This window comes from Sphaerodactylus townsendi, linkage group LG10 (assembly GCF_021028975.2).
Source record: "Sphaerodactylus townsendi isolate TG3544 linkage group LG10, MPM_Stown_v2.3, whole genome shotgun sequence".
Taxonomy (NCBI): domain Eukaryota; kingdom Metazoa; phylum Chordata; class Lepidosauria; order Squamata; family Sphaerodactylidae; genus Sphaerodactylus; species Sphaerodactylus townsendi.
In genome coordinates, this window is record NC_059434.1 from 77,710,570 (window position 1) to 77,728,919 (window position 18,350).

The following is an 18,350-nucleotide window of genomic DNA, read 5'->3' on the forward strand; positions in this document are numbered from 1 at the left end:
CGAACCTTTTCAAGACCGAGTGCCCAAATTGCAACCCAAACCGCACTTATTTATCACAAAGTGCCAACCCGGCAATTTAACCTGAATGCTGAGGTTTTAGTTTAGAAAAAAACGGTTGGCTCCCTCTTCCGTGCCCCACCCACTCGAGCAGGGACCAGCCTGCTGTAGCCTCCAGCAAGTCCCGTGCGCACCGCTCTGTGCCTTTCTAGCATCTCTGCCTCCTCTGCACCGCCACCCCACCCACCCCCCGGGCAGCAGCCACCCGGAGCACAGGCACCAGACCCACCAGCTGAGTCCTCCCTGCTCACCGCTGTGCGCACACGCCGTGCTCAGTGGCCCAGGCCAGCCTAGATGTGTGTGTGTGTGGGGGGGTGATTTTCAACCCCCCACATGACGAACTCTGTGTGTACGTGCCCACAGAGAGGGCTCTGAGTGCCACCTCTGGCACACGTGCCATGGGTTCGCCATCACTGCTCTAGAGGGCCATTCCTCCACAAACTAGTCAAGGACTGAAAACTTTTTTTTAAAAGAGGAGGGGCTAGGGTCGCAAGCCACAGTGTCAAATCCCTGGGACAAATTGAGGGAGGGGCTTGGTGCTGCCACGCATGGTGACATAATGCCGACACGCTTATGCCACTTCTGGTTAAACAACTTAACGCGACATAAGGGAAACTTTAGCATTTGGCAAAAACTCTATGGTTTTTCCACAGAGTTCTGAATTAAGTTAGAGACTAGAAAGTGCCCTGTCACTTCCACTTTTTTTTTTCTGGAAATGACATAAACAAGCTGGCACAGCTCCGAGACCCATTCATTGGCCTCATTCTCTTCTGACGGTGCCTAAGGCACCAACGGGCAACCGGATGGAATGCAGAGAGGCCTGGCATGTTAAGCAGGGAAAAGACTGGCTATGGAATTTACAGGGAAGTTTCCAGATGAGCCGTTGCCCTCGAGGGCAGCCAGTGGCCAACAGCAAGCAGAGTCAAGCCTTGGTAACTCTGCCAGTACTGCAGAGGTCAGTTGAATTGGACCCTTCAGCAGCAATTACAGTGTCACCTTACCAATGGTCTCATCCTATACTTCAGCCACTTTGGAAGAAGAAGCAATTTTTTTGCATTGTTAAACCAGGGCATCGTTTAATATTCAAAAAGTAAACACTATTAATAAAAATTATAAAAATTTATGAAGTATATGAAAAATGAATATATTAATTTGAAGGCAGCCTGGGTGCAACGGGTGTTGATGTGTTTGTAACCCCATGCTCAGAATGGGTTGACCCAGCAAGGGATGGAGACTCAAAGCAGCAAGAGGCTGCAGACCTCATGTAGTTTGGAGGAGACAAGGCTACCAGACTTGGACCTTGATTTCTATAAGCCCTTAACACCTTGTTAAGGTAACTGCAATGTTGTTGGGAACTACTGGGAAGGTAGTTGTTTATTTTTGCTATGTTGTAAATGTTGGAGTTTATTGTTTCAGGGTTTCTTTTTGTGGTTGTAATGGGTGTGAGTTCTCCTGGAAACCTTCATCATGTTGAATCCTGTTCATCAAGCCCTTGGAGTCTTCAGGAGCCAACCCACTTGCAAAGAAGAGTTGGACTTGGCCGTATCAGTAGACTGTAAATATAAGGACTTGAAAATGAAACAGGACCTTGAAGTGTGATGTTAAATGTTGATGTTATATGTTAAGAAAGTAAACCTTTTTGTTTTCAAAATTTGTTGTTGCAAACTCATTCCAAGTTCTGCCCCACAGAACCCACAGATAGAGGTTACATGTTTATTGAGATTATTCTAGACGTTGCACTCAAAGAGTTGAAGTGTTAATAGTTAATAGTAATACTTCTGGTTTAAACCATATCTCTATGGTAAAACTCCAGTGCTAGAGCATCTCCAGCAAGATGACATGGATGTGACTGCTGTTTTAATGGCCTTCTTCTGCACAAATGGCATCGCTGATAACCAGCCACCACCTGTTACTATTCACAGCGCATTCTCCTGAGGGCCAAGTTGGCTCTGATTCAGGCCTGGCTGTGACAGATGATTTGATCTGCAGTCACAAGGTTCTTACATGAGTAAACTCTTGTTTACCGGTGTCACAAATGACCACACCTGGCATTCTGTTGTGTCATGAAAACTCTGATTAACACTACATTCTTTTCACTGGTTGAGAAACAATTTTGCTTTGTGGGTTAACAAAATATGTGGTAAGCTGCTTCCGGTTGCATGTGTATATATATTTGTAGGGTATTTTCCTCCCACACATGGATTCTGATTTTTCATTATTATTTTTTAGAGCAGGGGGAGGTTGGCCCCTTCTGCACATGCAGAATAACACACTTTCAATCCACTTTCACAACTGTTTGCAAGTGGATTTTGCTATTTCGCACAGTAAATTCCAGCTGCAAAGTGCATTGAAAGTTGATTGAAAGTGTATTATTCTGCATGTGCGGAAGGGGCCTATCTGCCTCAATTGAGACCCCTTGAAGAGGTATCTACTGTCACTGAGAAACGTTACCATTCCTGGGGTCTCTGGTTCCTTCCCACCATACCAGTTTAGGCCAATTCTGTAGAGAAGGCTAAGTCACCAATTATTAGTTTGTGATTGACATATTAACAACTAATAAGATGTAGTTCCAGGTAACAAGCCAGCTGCGTTGGGACTATGTTTTTGCCTTCCCCATTGTCTGTTAGTAGATGATCCTAACCCCATTATGTAAGCTGACCTAGGACTTCCATGTAGGTCGGGGTATAAATGGAATAAATAAATAAAACATCTTATAATGCTGGTATTTTAATTATTTACTGCCTTTTCACCCCATTTTGCTTCCCCATTGGAGGGGGGGCAAGTGTGGCTTACAAAAGGACGGGGGCCAGGGACTTGACCCCCCCCCCCCCCCCCCAAATAAAGTTGCCAAATAAAAGCATCATAGGGATTGGGCAGCCGCCGCCATGCCCCGTCCGGCCGCTAGATGTCGCTGGCGGGCCGCGGCACGGTGCCCGCGGGCGGGCGGGCGGGCGGCGGTTGCAGATCCCGCCCCGCCGGGCATGGAGGGCGAGAGCACGACGGCCCTGCTGCCGGGCTGCGTCTTCGGCGCCCTGGCTTTCCACCACTGCAACGCCGACTCGGACGCGGTACGTGAGCCGACCCCTTGCTCGCCTTGGGGGCCAATTGCACGGGGCTTTGCAGGCCAATTGCACGGGGGGCGAGCAGAGGTTGGGGCTGTGCTGCGGTTGCATCTCTCTCCCACTCCGAGCTTCCACTGAGCATGCGCGGCGAGGGTGCCTCTGCGCTGGTGCAGAGTGCGCCCCCTTCCAGGCTCAGTCCCAGGGATTGGGGAGAAGTGCTTCCCGCCTTGCAACATCCGGGTGTCCCAGGGAGAACTGGAATTTGGAGGGGCCCTTTTTGTGATAAGAGACTGGGTTGGAAGAGAAATTTGCCTGTTCTGCCTTGGCGGGTTTGGGCATCCTGAGCTTGATCTTTGCTTCCCTTGTTTTGTTTTTGTTTTGTGCGGTGGTTGTGTGTGTTTCAAAAGTATAAAACAGCTTCCCATCTTTTCTCCCTGTTGGCTTAATGTTGGGTCTGTCCCGATTGTGCACAATGAAAAGCTGCAACTCCCCTGCAACACTAAAATCTGCAATAGTCTCAGAAAACTCATTATGGTTATTATTCATTGTTTTCAGTGTGCAAGTTTTCATTCAGGAGGAGGATCCTGAGCGTGCATGTGCGCAAGGCGGGGAATGCCTACTCCGCAGCTTAATGCTAAAAAGTGCTGAGTAAAACTAGTTTGCTTTGCAAAATGACCAAAGATTTTTATGTGGCTGGTACGCCTCTCCACAACCAGTGTGTGTCATTCTCAAATTTCCCTCCTTTCAAATGTCAGTGTTGTCCTTGCTAGATGAGTTTTGCAACTATGAAGAGAGAGAGAGAGCTGCTTTCATAAGTTTGACTGATCTGCTTACTGATTGGCTGTTATTCCTTCCACATCGCCAATTTCCCCATCCCTGTTTTGAAGTATCATGGGTTGGTGTAAGAAATCAAATTTTGTGGAAGCCGCAGATGACACGCAAAGGCCAGCGGACGACAGAGTAAAAGTTTAGAAACTCAGAAATGCATAAAATATATGAATAGTATTGTATAATATCAACTTATTTTGGACCATTGCTCTAATGGTTAATAAGAACATAAGAACAAGCCAGCTGGATCAGACCAAAGTCCATCTAGTCCAGCTCTCTGCTACTCGCAGTGGCCCACCAGGTGCCTTTGGGAGCTCACATGCAGGATGTGAAAGCAATGGCCTTCTGCGGCTGTTGCTCCCGAGCACCTGGTCTGTTAAGGCATTTGCAATCTCAGATCAAAGAGGATCAAGATTGGTAGCCATAAATCGACTTCTCCTCCATAAATCTGTCCAAGCCCTATTTAAAGCTATCCAGGCCATGACCACCTCCTGTGGCAGCATATTCCAAACACCAATCACACGTTTCTTGAAGAAGTGTTTCCTTTTATTAGTCCTAAGTCTTCTCCCCAGCATTTTCAATGAATGCCCCCTGGTTCTAGTATTGTGAGAAAGAGAGAAAAATTTCTCTCTGTCAACATTTTCTACCCCATGCATAATTTTATAGACTTCAATCATATCCCCCCTCAGACGTCTCCTCTCCAAACTAAAGAGTCCCAAACGCTGCAGCCTCTCCTCATAGGGAAGGTGCTCCAGTCCCTCAATCATCCTTGTTGCCCTTCTCTGCACTTTTTCTATCTCCTCAATATCCTTTTTGAGATGCGGCGACCAGAACTGGACACAGTACTCCAAGTGCGGTCGCACCACTGCTTTATATAAGGGCAGTTTATATTAATGGTTGCTCTTCCATTCTTATGGAGGAATACCCAACTGGGTCTCAGTGCCAACGTAATTGGTGTCATCGATACACTAAGGGCAGTTCCAAATGTTTGTTTAGGAAAAAATATAAACAAAAATATAAACCAGTCTGTGCTGCCCATAATAGAAAAATAGTCACAACATACATTCAGTATCTCTTCCACACCCTTGCTCATGTTACCAAATTCACATAGGTTTAAACTTTATGGAAACGCCTGTAATTCTAAAAACCATTTTTAAAAAATCCCTAGAAGAGTTTGTAAAGATTGTATGTGATTATGTGCACTTAGCCCCTGTTCCCATGCAATTTTGTTTCTAGCTGAACAAATGGGTTGTGATTACATACTTCACATTAATTCATGGGGGCTGAGTGAAGTAAGTGATTATCTAATTCAGATTAATTTCATGGAGGAAGATGCAGTCAAGACCCTTTGCTTTGTATTGATTTTTGAACTTTTCTCCTAACCCTTTTTTGCAGCATGCTGGTTCAGAATATTGAATCCGAATAAGCAGTCTTATAATTTCCCTGCAATATTTCCAGCAATTACGTTGCATCTGATATATTCTTCTTCTCTGGTTATAAAGGAAGGCTTCCTTCTTGGGGATGTGAAAGGTGAAGCCAAGAACAGTATTACCGACTCTCAGATGGATGATGTTGAAGTAGTATATACAATCGGTAAGTCTGAGTGGTGTGTGGTTTTGTTTTCCGCTGGTATGTTCTTTTTCCATAGGTATTTTGCACATAGGCCTGGAGATCTGGATACTACGCAGGCAGTGAACAGGAGATTATATCTACTGCCTCTGGCTTGGGGGCTCTGTTTCTTAACATAAGAACATAAGAAAGAGCCTGCTGGATCAGACCAGAGTCCATCTAGTCCAGCACTCTGCTACTCGCAGTGGCCCACCAGGTACCTTTGGGAGCTCACATGCAGGATGTGAAAGCAATGGCCTTCTGCTGCTGCTGCTCCCGAGCACCTGGTCTGCTAAGGCATTTGCAATCTCAGATCAAAGAGGATCAAGATTGGTAGCCATAGATCGACTTCTCCTCCATAAATCTGTCCAAGCCCTATTTAAAGCTATCCAGGTTAGTGGCCATGACCACCTCCTGTGGCAGCATATTCCAAACACCAATCACACGTTGCGTGAAGAAGTGTTTCCTTTTATTAGACCTAATTCTTCCCTCCAGCATTTTCAATGAATGCCCCCTGGTTCTAGTATTGTGAGTAAGAGAGAAACATTTCTCTCTGTCAACATTTTCTACCCCATGCATAATTTTATAGACTTCAATTATATCCCTCCTCAGATGTCTCCTCTCCAGACTAAAGAGTCCCAAACGCTGCAGCCTCTCCTCAGCTAGTGGGCACAATCTTGACACAGGCTAGTGGGCACAACCACAAAATGGCCAACTGCCAAAGTCAGGGTGTGAGGTTATGCGTTACTCTTACAATAAGTTTTCACCATTTCAGGTAGAAGCTCTGTGTAACAGTACGCCTTTTTAAATGAACATATTTTAAAGATCGTCATGCTGTTGAGTAGAGAATATAGAGAAATATGTCTACACCAAAGGCTCAGGGCAAAAGTAACGTGTGGATTTCATTTCAGATATACAAAAGCACATTCCATGCTACCAGCCTTTCAGGTAAGTATTATACTTAATTTTAAAAAACCCAATATTATACTTTGTTTTACGTAGGAATTATGAAATAGTGTAACTGATAATGGATGACATTTTGGGGCATTAAAAAGATAATCTCTTTCTGATGTTAGAGGCCCTTCCATCAACACCCAAGGAAAAGCTGTCTCTTTTGTTTGAACATTAAAGGGTGTCATTTTCAAATCAGGACTCTTAAATATCCTTGCATCATGAGAAACAAACATAATATTTAATTTTTTGCTTCATTTTTACCTAGTCTTTCTTTCCATTGAGGACTCAAAGCTTACATTTCTCCTCAATTTCATGCTCATAGGAACCCTGTGAGGTAGTTCAGGGTCAGAGTATGTGACTGGCCCAATGTCACCCAGTAGGCATCCATGGCAGAGTGGAAACTCAAAACTGGGTCTCACCATCCTGGTCTGAGACTCTAACCCTGCCCTAAAAGCAAGCATAGTTTGTTTTCTCAGTATTTTTTAAATAGACTTTTATTTTGTGCAACACCCGATGAGCAAAATTACTATGTATGCTTTAAACCAACTAGGAATGGAACTTAACTAAATAGCTCACCTCTATGCACATTTACTGAGCACTATACCTCAGTCATTTTACTAGAGTGTCTATATGTGATTGTGAATTTGATTCAGAAAACTTAATCAAATACCTGATAATGGATTTTGGCCTCATTGAAGTGGTAATTTATGTCTGGGGTCCCCTGCTGAAGACTGAGGAAGGGATTTAAATTATTTACAGTGCAAGCTTATATGTAGTAGTGTGGATACTTAAATTCAAAGACCGGGGCTATGCACAGACAATACAGATCTTTCAACAAACCTGAGAAAAGGCCCAGGTTTGCAGAATTGCAGAAAATTCTGAGATCTTAAAAAGAAAAAAACAAAACATTGGGGATTTAACCCCCACCTTCAAATAACAGAAACAACATCTGTAGCTTTGCCCTCAACGGTCTTTGCTAGGATATCACAACAGTATTGCAAGCCTTCAAGCCTTGGTTTCTGTCAGTAATACGCAGGGATGTTTTTGCTTATAAAGGAGAGTGCATTGGGGCCTGGGTCAGCAGCAACCACCATGCAACTTGCATGACCTGCCTAGCCCAAGCTGCTTGCTACTGTTCAGAAGTGGCTGTCCCACAAAAGCCAGCGTGGTATAGTAACTGTAGTTTCAGACGAGACTGTGGAAGACCCAGGTTTGAATTCCCACTCTGCTGTGAAAACTCGCAGGATGAATTTGGACCTGCTTTCAATCTGACACTTCTGTGGCTCTCTTAATCTACTTTGTTTGCTTTTCCAGCTTTTACAACTCCTGTGGAGAAGTGAATGAACATGCACTGAGGAAAATACTGTTGGGTTGCAAAAAGGTATTTTGCGTTTAGAACTAAAGTGTTCTGGAAATGATTCAGGACAATATAAGAGCGCTGAGCTATACTCTTTTCCGCAAAAAGATGACAGTAAATTTGTATATTAATCCGCCGTTTCCTGAACCTTATTTGTAGTACAATGCTCTGCAGGCAACGGGACCCCACGGAGCATTCTACTACAAAGAAGATCCCGGAAATGGTGGATTAATATACAAATTTCCTGTCATCTTTATGGGAAAGAGTATTGATAAAATAATGTTACGTAAAGACCTGTGTAAGGTCTTGTAGAGGTAGCCCAACATACGTATGGGCGCACGTTAGGTTTCAACTAGCCAATATTTGTGTATATGGGAAGTAGCTAAACATGCCTAAGGATTAGTAACTTCTGTGAATTTACTTGCACAATTGGAATAAGTGTCCCCTTCTGGCATGGAATCCATGGCACATGTCATCGTGGTTCTATAATTTTCTGGGCTTTTTTGGCTCATAGATGTGGGTGACTACTTTTTAATTTAAATGCTCCCCTCTCCCGGGACACCTATAATATGGAAACCATGTGGGGGGTGTGTGTGTGTGGTTCTGCTTTTTTGAAAAAGTTGTACCTAATTTTCAGATTTATTTGTATCTTCCAGACTGTGGTGGGCTGGTACAGACTCAGGCGCAATACTGACCAGACAATGACCTTCAGAGAGCAACTCCTCCATAGGGCTTTACAATCACATTTGTCAAACCAGGGCCTTGTTTTTCTATTATTAACTTCCATGGTAACCTCATCCAGCTCATCTACATACAAACTTGAATATGCCTTGCATAAACCACAAGAGGGGTGAGTCTCTCTCTCTTTCCTTTTGGCAGGAAGGAGCACTGTTACGTGCTATCTTCATACTCACCTTCCAACTAATTCTGCCCTTAAAGGATCCAGTGTAGTAATGTAATGCAAATTGTAGACTTTCAAATTTGTAGACTGAGAGAGTAATCCTAAGCAGGTCTTCCCAGAAGCCTTCTAAGTTCTATTCAATGGGACCTACTCCCAGATAAAGGTTTTAGGATTGTACTGTTGGTTGTATAGGGAGAACAAAATGGCACTTTCTTTAGATCATGGGTGCCTACCAAGTACTTTTAGAAAGGGGGCAGGTCAAAACGGCACTTTTGCCCGGGGCGTTCATGACTGGGTATGTAGATTAAAAAGGTTTCCCATTAAACTGAGCTTCTGTCTGAAATGTTAAAGAATTACTATTAGAGTTTTGTATAACCTCACTTGGCCTACAATGGTAGCCATTTTGTGGTTGTGCCAACTGCCCAGCGTTAGTGTTCCAAACAAGCACGCCAGCTCAAAACAGTTGGCAGCCCATCCTTTTGTTACTGCCTCTCCTTCAATATGGAAACTTTTTTCCCCCTTTAAACGATAGAAACAACTCACTGCACGGAATTTCAGTTTCTTATTCTTGAAATCTCTAGCTCAGGGGTCGGGAACCCGCGGCTCGCGAGCCACATGCGGCTCTTCCACCGCTGTTCTGCGGCTCCATGAGCGGAGCCGCTGGCCCCACCTTCGCCTGCCCTGCAGGCAGCAGGGCGGGCGCATCCTTCGCCCGCGGCCGGCCAGGCCGCGCCGCGGGCTTTGCCTCCTGCCCGCCCCGCTGCTTGCGGGACGGGCGCTCTCCCGGCGGCCGGGCAGGCCGAGCCGCCGGGCCCCTCTTCGCCCGCTCTGCAGGAAGCAGGGCTATATTATTCTAGCCCGCGTCGGGCGAGGCCGCATCATTGGCTTTGCCTTCTGCCCGCCCTCGCTGCTTGCGGGACGGAGCGCTTCCCGGCGTCGGCAGGCCGGTCGCCGGTTCTTCGCAAGCCCTGCAGGAAGCAGGGCTGGCATATCTTTAGCCCGCTGCCGGGCGAGGCCGCGACCGCTTGTTTCTGCCCGCCCTGCTGCTTGGCGGACGGGCGCCTCCCCGCGGCCGGGCAGGCCGAGCCGCCGGGCCCCTCTTCACCCGCCTCTGCAGGAAGCAGGGCGGGCACATCTCTAGCCCGCGGCCGGCGAGGCCGCACCGCGGGCTTTGCCTTCTGCCCACCCCGTTGCTTGCGGGACGGGCGCTCTCCCGGCGGCCGGGCAGGCCGAGCTGCCAGGTTTCGCCTCGCCTCTGCAGGAAGCAGGGCGGGCATATCTCTAGCCCGCTGCCGGGCGCAGGCCGCATCGCTGGCTTTGCCTTCCGCCTGTTTATGGATCGGCGCCCCGGCGGCCGGGCAGGCCGAGCCGCTGGCCCCTCTTCACCGACTTTGCTGGTTATGGGCTGCCGCTCCCATCCTCACCTGCCCTGCAGGTGGGGGGGGATGAGAAGGGGGAGGGAGGGCGAGCGAGCAAGCGAGCGAGCGAGCAAGTCGGCGGGGGAGCGGACAGGCGGCGAGCGAGTGGGTGGGGGGGTGAGCGGGGGTGTGCCAAATGGCTCTTTGGTGGTAAGCCCAATTTGGTGGTGAGCCAAATGGCTCTTTGAGGGGAAAAGGTTCCCGACCCCTGCTCTAGCTACAGTTCTAGGCATATGTCAGTCCTGCAGCAATCCATGAGCTTAGATAGGTCTGCAGTCTTAGCTTTTCAAGGGAGATGCCAGGGTTGGTTTACATATTAGGTTGTGTGATGGAAAATAGTTAGCTGAACTATGTATTAGCTAGAAACATGTGATATGCAACCAGTATTATTAGGAAGCTGAAGTATGTGAACATGGAGTTTACAGACCTCATCTCTAAAAAGGGGCATGTCATGGAATGATGCTATCGCTACAGCAAAGGGAAGTCACATATGACTGTGAAAAGCATCTTGGGTCTTTGATCCTATGCAAAGGTGCCAGGATGCAACTTCAAAGGCCTAAATTACCTCGTGGCCTGAACAGAGTTTTCTTGAGAGGGAGAAAACAAAGGTTTTTGGAATTCCATCTTGAGACGTGGTCAGAGAAGCATCTCTGGGCCATGGGTTTCCAGAGTGGGGACAAAGAACTTCCAAATAAGACTGTATTCAGCTGAGTAACTGCATTTATGTTTTATTTCTTTGTTTTGAACTTTTACAATAAATCTTTGAGAACTCAGCTGGTTGGAGTTATTGGAGAAAAGGACCCAGGTCTTTACTGAAACAAGCTCTCCCAGGCTTGGTTTCATGATAGGTTGGATCACATCTGAGGAAACAGAAGTCTTCCTGGCCTTTACATTTTCACAAACAACACAGTATAAGCTGGTAGCTCTGGCAGTATCCCTTATCTGAAGTTTCTGAAAGTATATTTGACATTATTCCAGTTTCTGTGGCCAGAAACAGTGAAGAGCCCCTACAACCTATATCTGATTGACAAGAAAGCACGTTTTAGGGTTCTATCAGCTATTATCTTAAACTATATTTGTTTATGGAATTAGATCGTGTCATTAATATCCTTAGTTTTTCAAAGAAGCTGCTGCTGTAAGACCGTAGGGAGTATTTTATTTCTAGTTGTTGCTGTTCTTTCTGTGGAAGTAGAATCTCTTTCTCTTTTTATTTTTGTGGCTGAGAGATGAACGCATAACCTTCAATTGTAATAAAAGAGCATTCTGTCAAGCATTTTGAATGAGAAACTGTGCCTTTTGGTGCACTGTGTCAAAGCTTTCCATACTTATTTATATTCTAAGCCTTCCTCTTCTTTTTAAGTCTTTTCCAGAAGGTTCCTCTTGTTGTTGCCAATCTGGGAATGGCAGAATTGCAAGGCTACCGAACAGTTTCTGGTTCTTGTACTTCTTCTGGCTTTTGTAGAGCGATTGCAGAACACAGGTTAAGAACAGAATGTTTTTATATTTTGCATGTTATTTCTGGGAGTTTCTGTATCAGCTACAAATTAGCTCCAGATCAGGGAAAGCATATTGCATTCAGAATCCTTAACGTGGGTAAAAAATATCTTCAGGGTGAAGAGGGATATTGAATGTTTTCAACAATGAAATCTTCTATGCTTGCATATTCTTTAGAGTTGCAAAAAAAAAAATTCAGTGCCTGTAATCTGATACGAAACGTTCTTCACTAATAATTTAGCAAGTGCTCCCATTCTACTCTGGGTTCATATCAGTTTGATGCCAGCTGTTGTTTTTGAAGTATGTTTTAAAATGCTGTAATTCAGGGTATTTCTTAGTGGATAAAATCCACTGTATTATAAATGTCAGATGCAAATAGTACATTCTAGGTTTCTTTTTTGGTACCAAAAGGTCAGAATTTTTTAATGAAGATGGGTCTCTAAAGGAGGTGCGTAAGATTAATGACATGTGTGCTACTTTGCAGGCGGAACTGAAGGCAAGTTGATACTTTTTTCTTTTTTAAAAAATGGCTTGTGTAGCTTTGAATGAATTTGAATAAAGCAGTGTGATCAGATACAAGGGAAGGACCAGTTCTATCGACCGGGCCAGTTCAGATTAACACTGAGCCTCTTACAAATAGAACTGTAAGTAGGTGCATTTGAAAGGGTTGTCATCTGTGTAATCATTCTGCAGTTGTGTTAGTTTATGCAGAGGCGTTCCTCCCATTGGGCAAAGTGGGCAGTTGCCCAGGGCGCCACCTTGTGGTGGGCGACAAAAATCCAGGTTTGTTTGTGGAGTTCTTTTGTATTTTCAGTGTTTTTTGTTTTTGGCCTGCAGGGGGCGCAGTTTTTAGGCTAGCAGCACCAAAATTTCAGGGATTTTTCGGTAGACTCTCCTGATGATATCACCCAGGTTTGGTGAGGTTTGGTTTAGGGAGTCCAAAGTTATAAACTCCCAAAGCGAGTACCCCCATCCCCCATTTTTTCCAATGGGAGATAATAGGAGATGGGGGCTACACCTTTGGGGTACGCCACTGAGTTTATCTGGTATTCTAGATAGCAATAGTTCCTACAATCAGTGGTGTAGTGTCTACAGAAAATGGAGCCCGCGGCAAGAACTGATTTGCTTCCTAGTTTTTAGGAAGAAACAACAATCCAACAATAAATAACTTTTTAAAATGCTGTCTTATGCAGCTCATTTCTCAGAGTGGCAAACAAGATGCCTTCAGATCTTCTGGCAACAGGGAACAGAGGCAGCAATCCGCTATATTCATTGATTTTGATTAACCTTATGAATTCCGTTAACTACTTATGCATTATATTAATTACATATAACTGAATGGTCTTTCTTTCTCTGCTTCTGGCATTTTTGTTGGTAGTTGGTAGCTTGGAATAAGAGGACCTCTCTGCTGTGGTACGGTCCATCCAAGGCAGAGTTTTAGACTAGATGTAACTCTAGTCAAGTCGCAGTTGTTGTCTGACAACTGCACCTTTCTACTTTAAGGTTTAAAAGGGGAAGTTCCATACCGATATCAGCAGGGACTAATAGAAATTCGTTGTTCTAAAGCTGTTCACTGTGTTTCTCTTCCAGGCTTCATGCAGTAAAGTAGTGGATAGCGAAAGATCAGTAGAGAATCTACTCGCAGAAGTGGATAAACTGAAACAGGAAGTAAGACGGAAAAAGGGACAGATAAAAACTGCAGGTAATGGATGTAGTAAATCACTCCAGATTTTCTGACAGCACCACCTCAAAGGTGTACAAATGTGTCGTGGTATGAAAGTCGCGATGTCTGTTTTTATCAGATATACGCAATTCCTTGATTTTTTTTGTTGGAGACTACCAACCCTTTTGGAAGTGTGTGAGGGTTTTTTTTAAATTTGATTTTAAACATAAAGTGCATTCAGTGCCATAGCTGCCATCACACAGGTAAGCCACATAAGAGATTGCCCTTACAAGCAACCTTACTGTAAGGGAAGAGTTAACACCCCACACCAAATGCCTTGTCCTCAATTCAGATCCCCTCCCTCAAATTAGCCACACTTTCTAGGTAGCATTCTAAAAGGGCCCTGAGAACTCTTCCTGGTTTTAAGCTTGTAAAGTGTGGCTGAATTTGAAACACTTCTAAAGGAACCAGTAAAGGAGCAGCAGTGGCGTAGGAGGTTAAGAGCTCGTGTATCTAATCTGGAGGAACCGGGTTTGATTCCCTGCTCTGCCTCCTGAGCTGTGAAGGCTTATCTGGGGAATTCAGATTAGCTTGTACACCCCCACACAGACCAGCTGGGTGACCTTGGGCTAGTCACAGCTTCTCGGAGCTCTCTCAACCCCACCTACCGCACAGGGTGTTTGTTGTGAGGGGGGAAGGGCAAGGAGATTGTAAGCCCCTTGAGTCTCCTGCAGGAGAGAAAGGGGGGATATAAATCCAAACTCTTATTATTATTGAGTATTGTCAGATGAAGCTTTGAGGTTTAAGATGTCGTAATTCTTTACATGACCGGGCACCCTCTTTCTCCCAGTCCCTACTGGTACAAAGACTGGAGGAAATTATAGCCAAAGGTGGTGGATATTATATGTGTGTTAAAACAGGATTTTATACTGTACCAGAAGTCAGGGATTCTTCAAGGGGAACATTAGTAACAATCGCTGTTGCCCTTAAAAACAATTTGCTTGTTATATTCTCCATGCAGAGAATTGGGAAATCCCTCAGGGCAGACTGGGGTTCTTCTTGTGATGGCGCTGAAACGTGAATTTATCTTACTGTAAAAACAGATGTGTGTTGTCTACTTGGAGCTGCAGTCTCTCAAAAGTTCAGAGACTGTATCCCTTCTGAACCCATCGGCCGTGATCTCAGAGATTCGTTTCTGACTTCAACAGGATCATACTCTAGCCTTTGATTTCATGGCCTCAGACTACTTTCAGCAGACACAAATTAATTTCTAGGTTTTGTTTCTCTGAAAGGGCCATCTGCCAGTGGTTTTTATATTTAATCTTGTAGCACATCTTCTTGTGTTACTCCAGACATTTCAGAAAGGGTATCATAAGTAGTTTTCTTGACTAGCAAGAGATTTTCAAAGGACATAAAACAATATTCTGTAAATTGGTTGTGACACTGAACAATTGCTTTGTAATCCTCCCTCAGTTTTTCCTCCGTTTGTTTCAGGTATGACTAGAAATCGCCCCGATGAGCCAAAAGAGAACATTTTCCTCTGTCAGGCGTTGCAACACTTTTTCCCAAAATCTGGGCTGCAGACAAGTATTGTTACCTTAAAAGGAAGAGAGATTTCAAAATACTGCTGCAACACTGACCACCAGATCGATGTAGCAGACCGGTTAACCTTAATGTTAAAAGGAAATAGTTTCCTTGAAGATGAGACCAGGCAACTAGTTAAACGAAAATCTACTGGGACTGCCACTGGACTAAAACCATTCAAAAGACTTCGATCTCTACAACTATTTCAAAAAGATCACGAGAACAGCGACCAGGAAAAACACGTAACGAGTAATACTGAAATGGAGGACAAGATAATGAAAGATCCGGTGTCTCCAAGCCTCTAATTTTTTGCAAGTGGATAATTTATTACATCGAGTGAATGCACTACACTCTCCCTCTGCAAAATGGTGCATAGTTATTCTCTGTTGATCTATCATTCAAGGGTACAAACAATATTAAGCTACTAGTAAAAACATAAACCAGCACTATCCCTGTAATCTGGGGAAAATGAGGCCACAATGCTTTTTCCTCAACTGAATTTATACACATTTTCTCAGGGAATATCATAGGACAAGAATGCAACGAACAGCGTGTCTTGCCTTTTGAAGATGCTGTGCATCAAACATTGTTAACGATTTGAAAGCCAGCCTTGATACAAAGATTTCCTCTGCAATACCGTAGAAGTCTAATAATCAGGTTTTTGAAACCACTGTTAATAACTCACAACGTGCGTGAAACGAGATCTGCAACTAAAAGTGGAATTCTGTGCACACTTATTCAGGAATAAACCCCAGCGATGTGTGGGATTGATTTTGAAGCAAAGATGTTCGATTTAGTCACAAAAGTATTTTTGTTCTTCAAAGAGATTGTTTTTCTTTGTCTATATTTCAAAAAGTGATGTCACGTGATTTGAAAAATGGTGATAATTTATTATTGTAGCACTAAAGCCTGTTCGTATGAACAGATACAACGGGCTCTAGAAAACTCTCGGTGGGTTAACGGCGCCCGCAGAGGGGCCCAAGCGCTCCTGCCTTTCCTCCCCCCTTGGCCCCACTTCACCAGCTCCCTCTTTGTCATCCTCCTCCTCTCCCCAGATCGTGCAGTGGGGGCTACCAGCAGTCATGACCCTCCCATGGGGAGCAGTTGGCATCTGTGCCTGCCCTTCTTCAGACAACTGTCATGGCACAATGACAGTACTTATTCAGCAGTGGGGGAGAAGTGCGAACACACAAGAGAGTAACTCCACATTCCATTTTTTTGTGTTGGTTTTAACCCATTCTGTGCTCCCAAGCTGCGCGTACGTGGCAGTTGGCAGGAAGTGAGTCATCGCTGCCACCACTAGCCTTTTATATAATAGAATAGGAAACATTCTTACGCACACCACAATGCTGACTTTTTGTGTATTTTTTAAAAAACCGATCCTGAAACTTTTTTTTCTTTGCACTTGCTATATAACAGGAAAGAGTCATAAGGTCATCTTTGAGACATCTGCATATTTGTTAAGTTTTTAATAGTATTGAGCACCCACCAATTACAAACATATTAGGTACAATTAACATAATTCAGTCTGGATATCTAACATTACATATTTTAGGATCACCGCGGAATGTTGGGTCCTTATATGTCACTGACATAAATCCTGCAAAAAAAACAAACATAATTCAGAGGTTTTAGAAACAAAGCATATTATAAACAATTATATTCATGCTGTTAAAATACGCTTACCCAAATGATGAGCTCTTTTAATTGCTCGTGAGATCTCCTTCTGTTTCTTTGGACATAAGCCTACAAAACAAAATAGATGCTCTAAAAAAAATTTCACCAGGCAACTTCAAAAGTTTGTCTCCTAAGTGAACCCTGACTGCCAGATAACCGTGCCCAGTCTCCGTAGAGCAATGATGTTGGCCTGTTGCAATGCCCTTCCATCAGCCGTATCGACAGGGAGATTCGTTAAAACCCCATACCACCTACGGCTATACATATGCAACGGGAACTGCGTAGACTCTATAGATCATATTTTACTTTATTATCCACTCTACACTGTACCCAGAGTCAAATACCTGTCACCTCCAGGTTGGACTATTGCAACTCGCTCTACGCAGGCCTTCCCCACCCCCCCCCCCCTCCCCCCCCCCCCCCCCCCCTCCCTCCCCCCCCCCCCCCCCCCCCCCCCTCCCCCCCCCCCGCCCCCCGCCCCCCCCCCCCCCCCCCCCCCCCGCCCGCCCCCCCCCCCCCCCCCCCCCCCCCCCCCCCCCCCCCCCCCCCTCCCCCCCCCCCCTCCACCACACGCCCCCCCACCCCCGCCCCCCCCCCCCCCCGCACCCCCCCCCCCCCTCGCCCCCCCCCCCCCCCCCCCCCCCCCCCCCCCCCCCCCCCCCCCCCCCCCCCCCCCCCCCCCCCACCCCCCCCCCCCCCCACCCCCCCCCCCCCCCACCCCCCCCCCCCCCCACCCCCCCCCCCCCCCACCCCCCCCCCCCCCCACCCCCCCCCCCCCCCACCCCCCCCCCCCCCCACCCCCCCCCCCCCCCACCCCCCCCCCCCCCCACCCCCCCCCCCCCCCACCCCCCCCCCCCCCCACCCCCCCCCCCCCCCACCCCCCCCCCCCCCCACCCCCCCCCCCCCCCACCCCCCCCCCCCCCCACCCCCCCCCCCCCCCACCCCCCCCCCCCCCCACCCCCCCCCCCCCCCACCCCCCCCCCCCCCCACCCCCCCCCCCCCCCACCCCCCCCCCCCCCCACCCCCCCCCCCCCCCACCCCCCCCCCCCCCCACCCCCCCCCCCCCCCACCCCCCCCCCCCCCCACCCCCCCCCCCCCCCACCCCCCCCCCCCCCCACCCCCCCCCCCCCCCACCCCCCCCCCCCCCCACCCCCCCCCCCCCCCACCCCCCCCCCCCCCCACCCCCCCCCCCCCCCACCCCCCCCCCCCCCCACCCCCCCCCCCCCCCACCCCCCCCCCCCCCCACCCCCCCCCCCCCCCACCCCCCCCCCCCCCCACCCCCCCCCCCCCCCACCCCCCCCCCCCCCCACCCCCCCCCCCCCCCACCCCCCCCCCCCCCCACCCCCCCCCCCCCCCACCCCCCCCCCCCCCCACCCCCCCCCCCCCCCACCCCCCCCCCCCCCCACCCCCCCCCCCCCCCACCCCCCCCCCCCCCCACCCCCCCCCCCCCCCACCCCCCCCCCCCCCCACCCCCCCCCCCCCCCACCCCCCCCCCCCCCCACCCCCCCCCCCCCCCACCCCCCCCCCCCCCCACCCCCCCCCCCCCCCACCCCCCCCCCCCCCCACCCCCCCCCCCCCCCACCCCCCCCCCCCCCCACCCCCCCCCCCCCCCACCCCCCCCCCCCCCCACCCCCCCCCCCCCCCACCCCCCCCCCCCCCCACCCCCCCCCCCCCCCACCCCCCCCCCCCCCCACCCCCCCCCCCCCCCACCCCCCCCCCCCCCCACCCCCCCCCCCCCCCACCCCCC

General features: G+C 48.1%; 1 protein-coding gene and 1 long non-coding RNA gene across 4 annotated transcripts; one reads left to right on the forward strand and one right to left on the reverse strand.

Annotated features, from left to right (window-relative positions):
- Window positions 1-2,998: 2,998 nt before the first annotated feature.
- Window positions 2,999-15,709, forward strand: ABRAXAS1 (abraxas 1, BRCA1 A complex subunit). 3 transcript variants are annotated; one of them, XM_048509893.1, is made up of 9 exons: window positions 2,999-3,125; window positions 5,343-5,540; window positions 6,467-6,503; window positions 7,824-7,890; window positions 8,523-8,716; window positions 11,546-11,665; window positions 12,091-12,175; window positions 13,270-13,381; window positions 14,837-15,709. In XM_048509893.1, exons 2-9 carry the CDS (start codon window positions 5,510-5,512, stop codon window positions 15,229-15,231), a joined length of 1,041 nt encoding a protein of 346 aa, XP_048365850.1. In that variant the 5' UTR covers window positions 2,999-3,125; window positions 5,343-5,509; the 3' UTR covers window positions 15,232-15,709. The 3 variants fall into 3 exon arrangements, with proteins under 3 accessions (XP_048365850.1, XP_048365849.1, XP_048365851.1); XM_048509892.1 differs by having other exon boundaries at window positions 3,001-3,125; window positions 5,450-5,540; XM_048509894.1 differs by having other exon boundaries at window positions 3,027-3,125; window positions 5,454-5,540.
- A 669-nt stretch (window positions 15,710-16,378) lies between these two features.
- Window positions 16,379-16,951, reverse strand: LOC125440207. The gene is made up of 2 exons (XR_007245654.1): window positions 16,613-16,951; window positions 16,379-16,526 (listed from the first exon to the last, which is right to left on the reverse strand). It is a non-coding gene; the product is annotated as an uncharacterized LOC125440207 (long non-coding RNA).
- Between the last annotated feature and the right edge of the window lie 1,399 nt (window positions 16,952-18,350).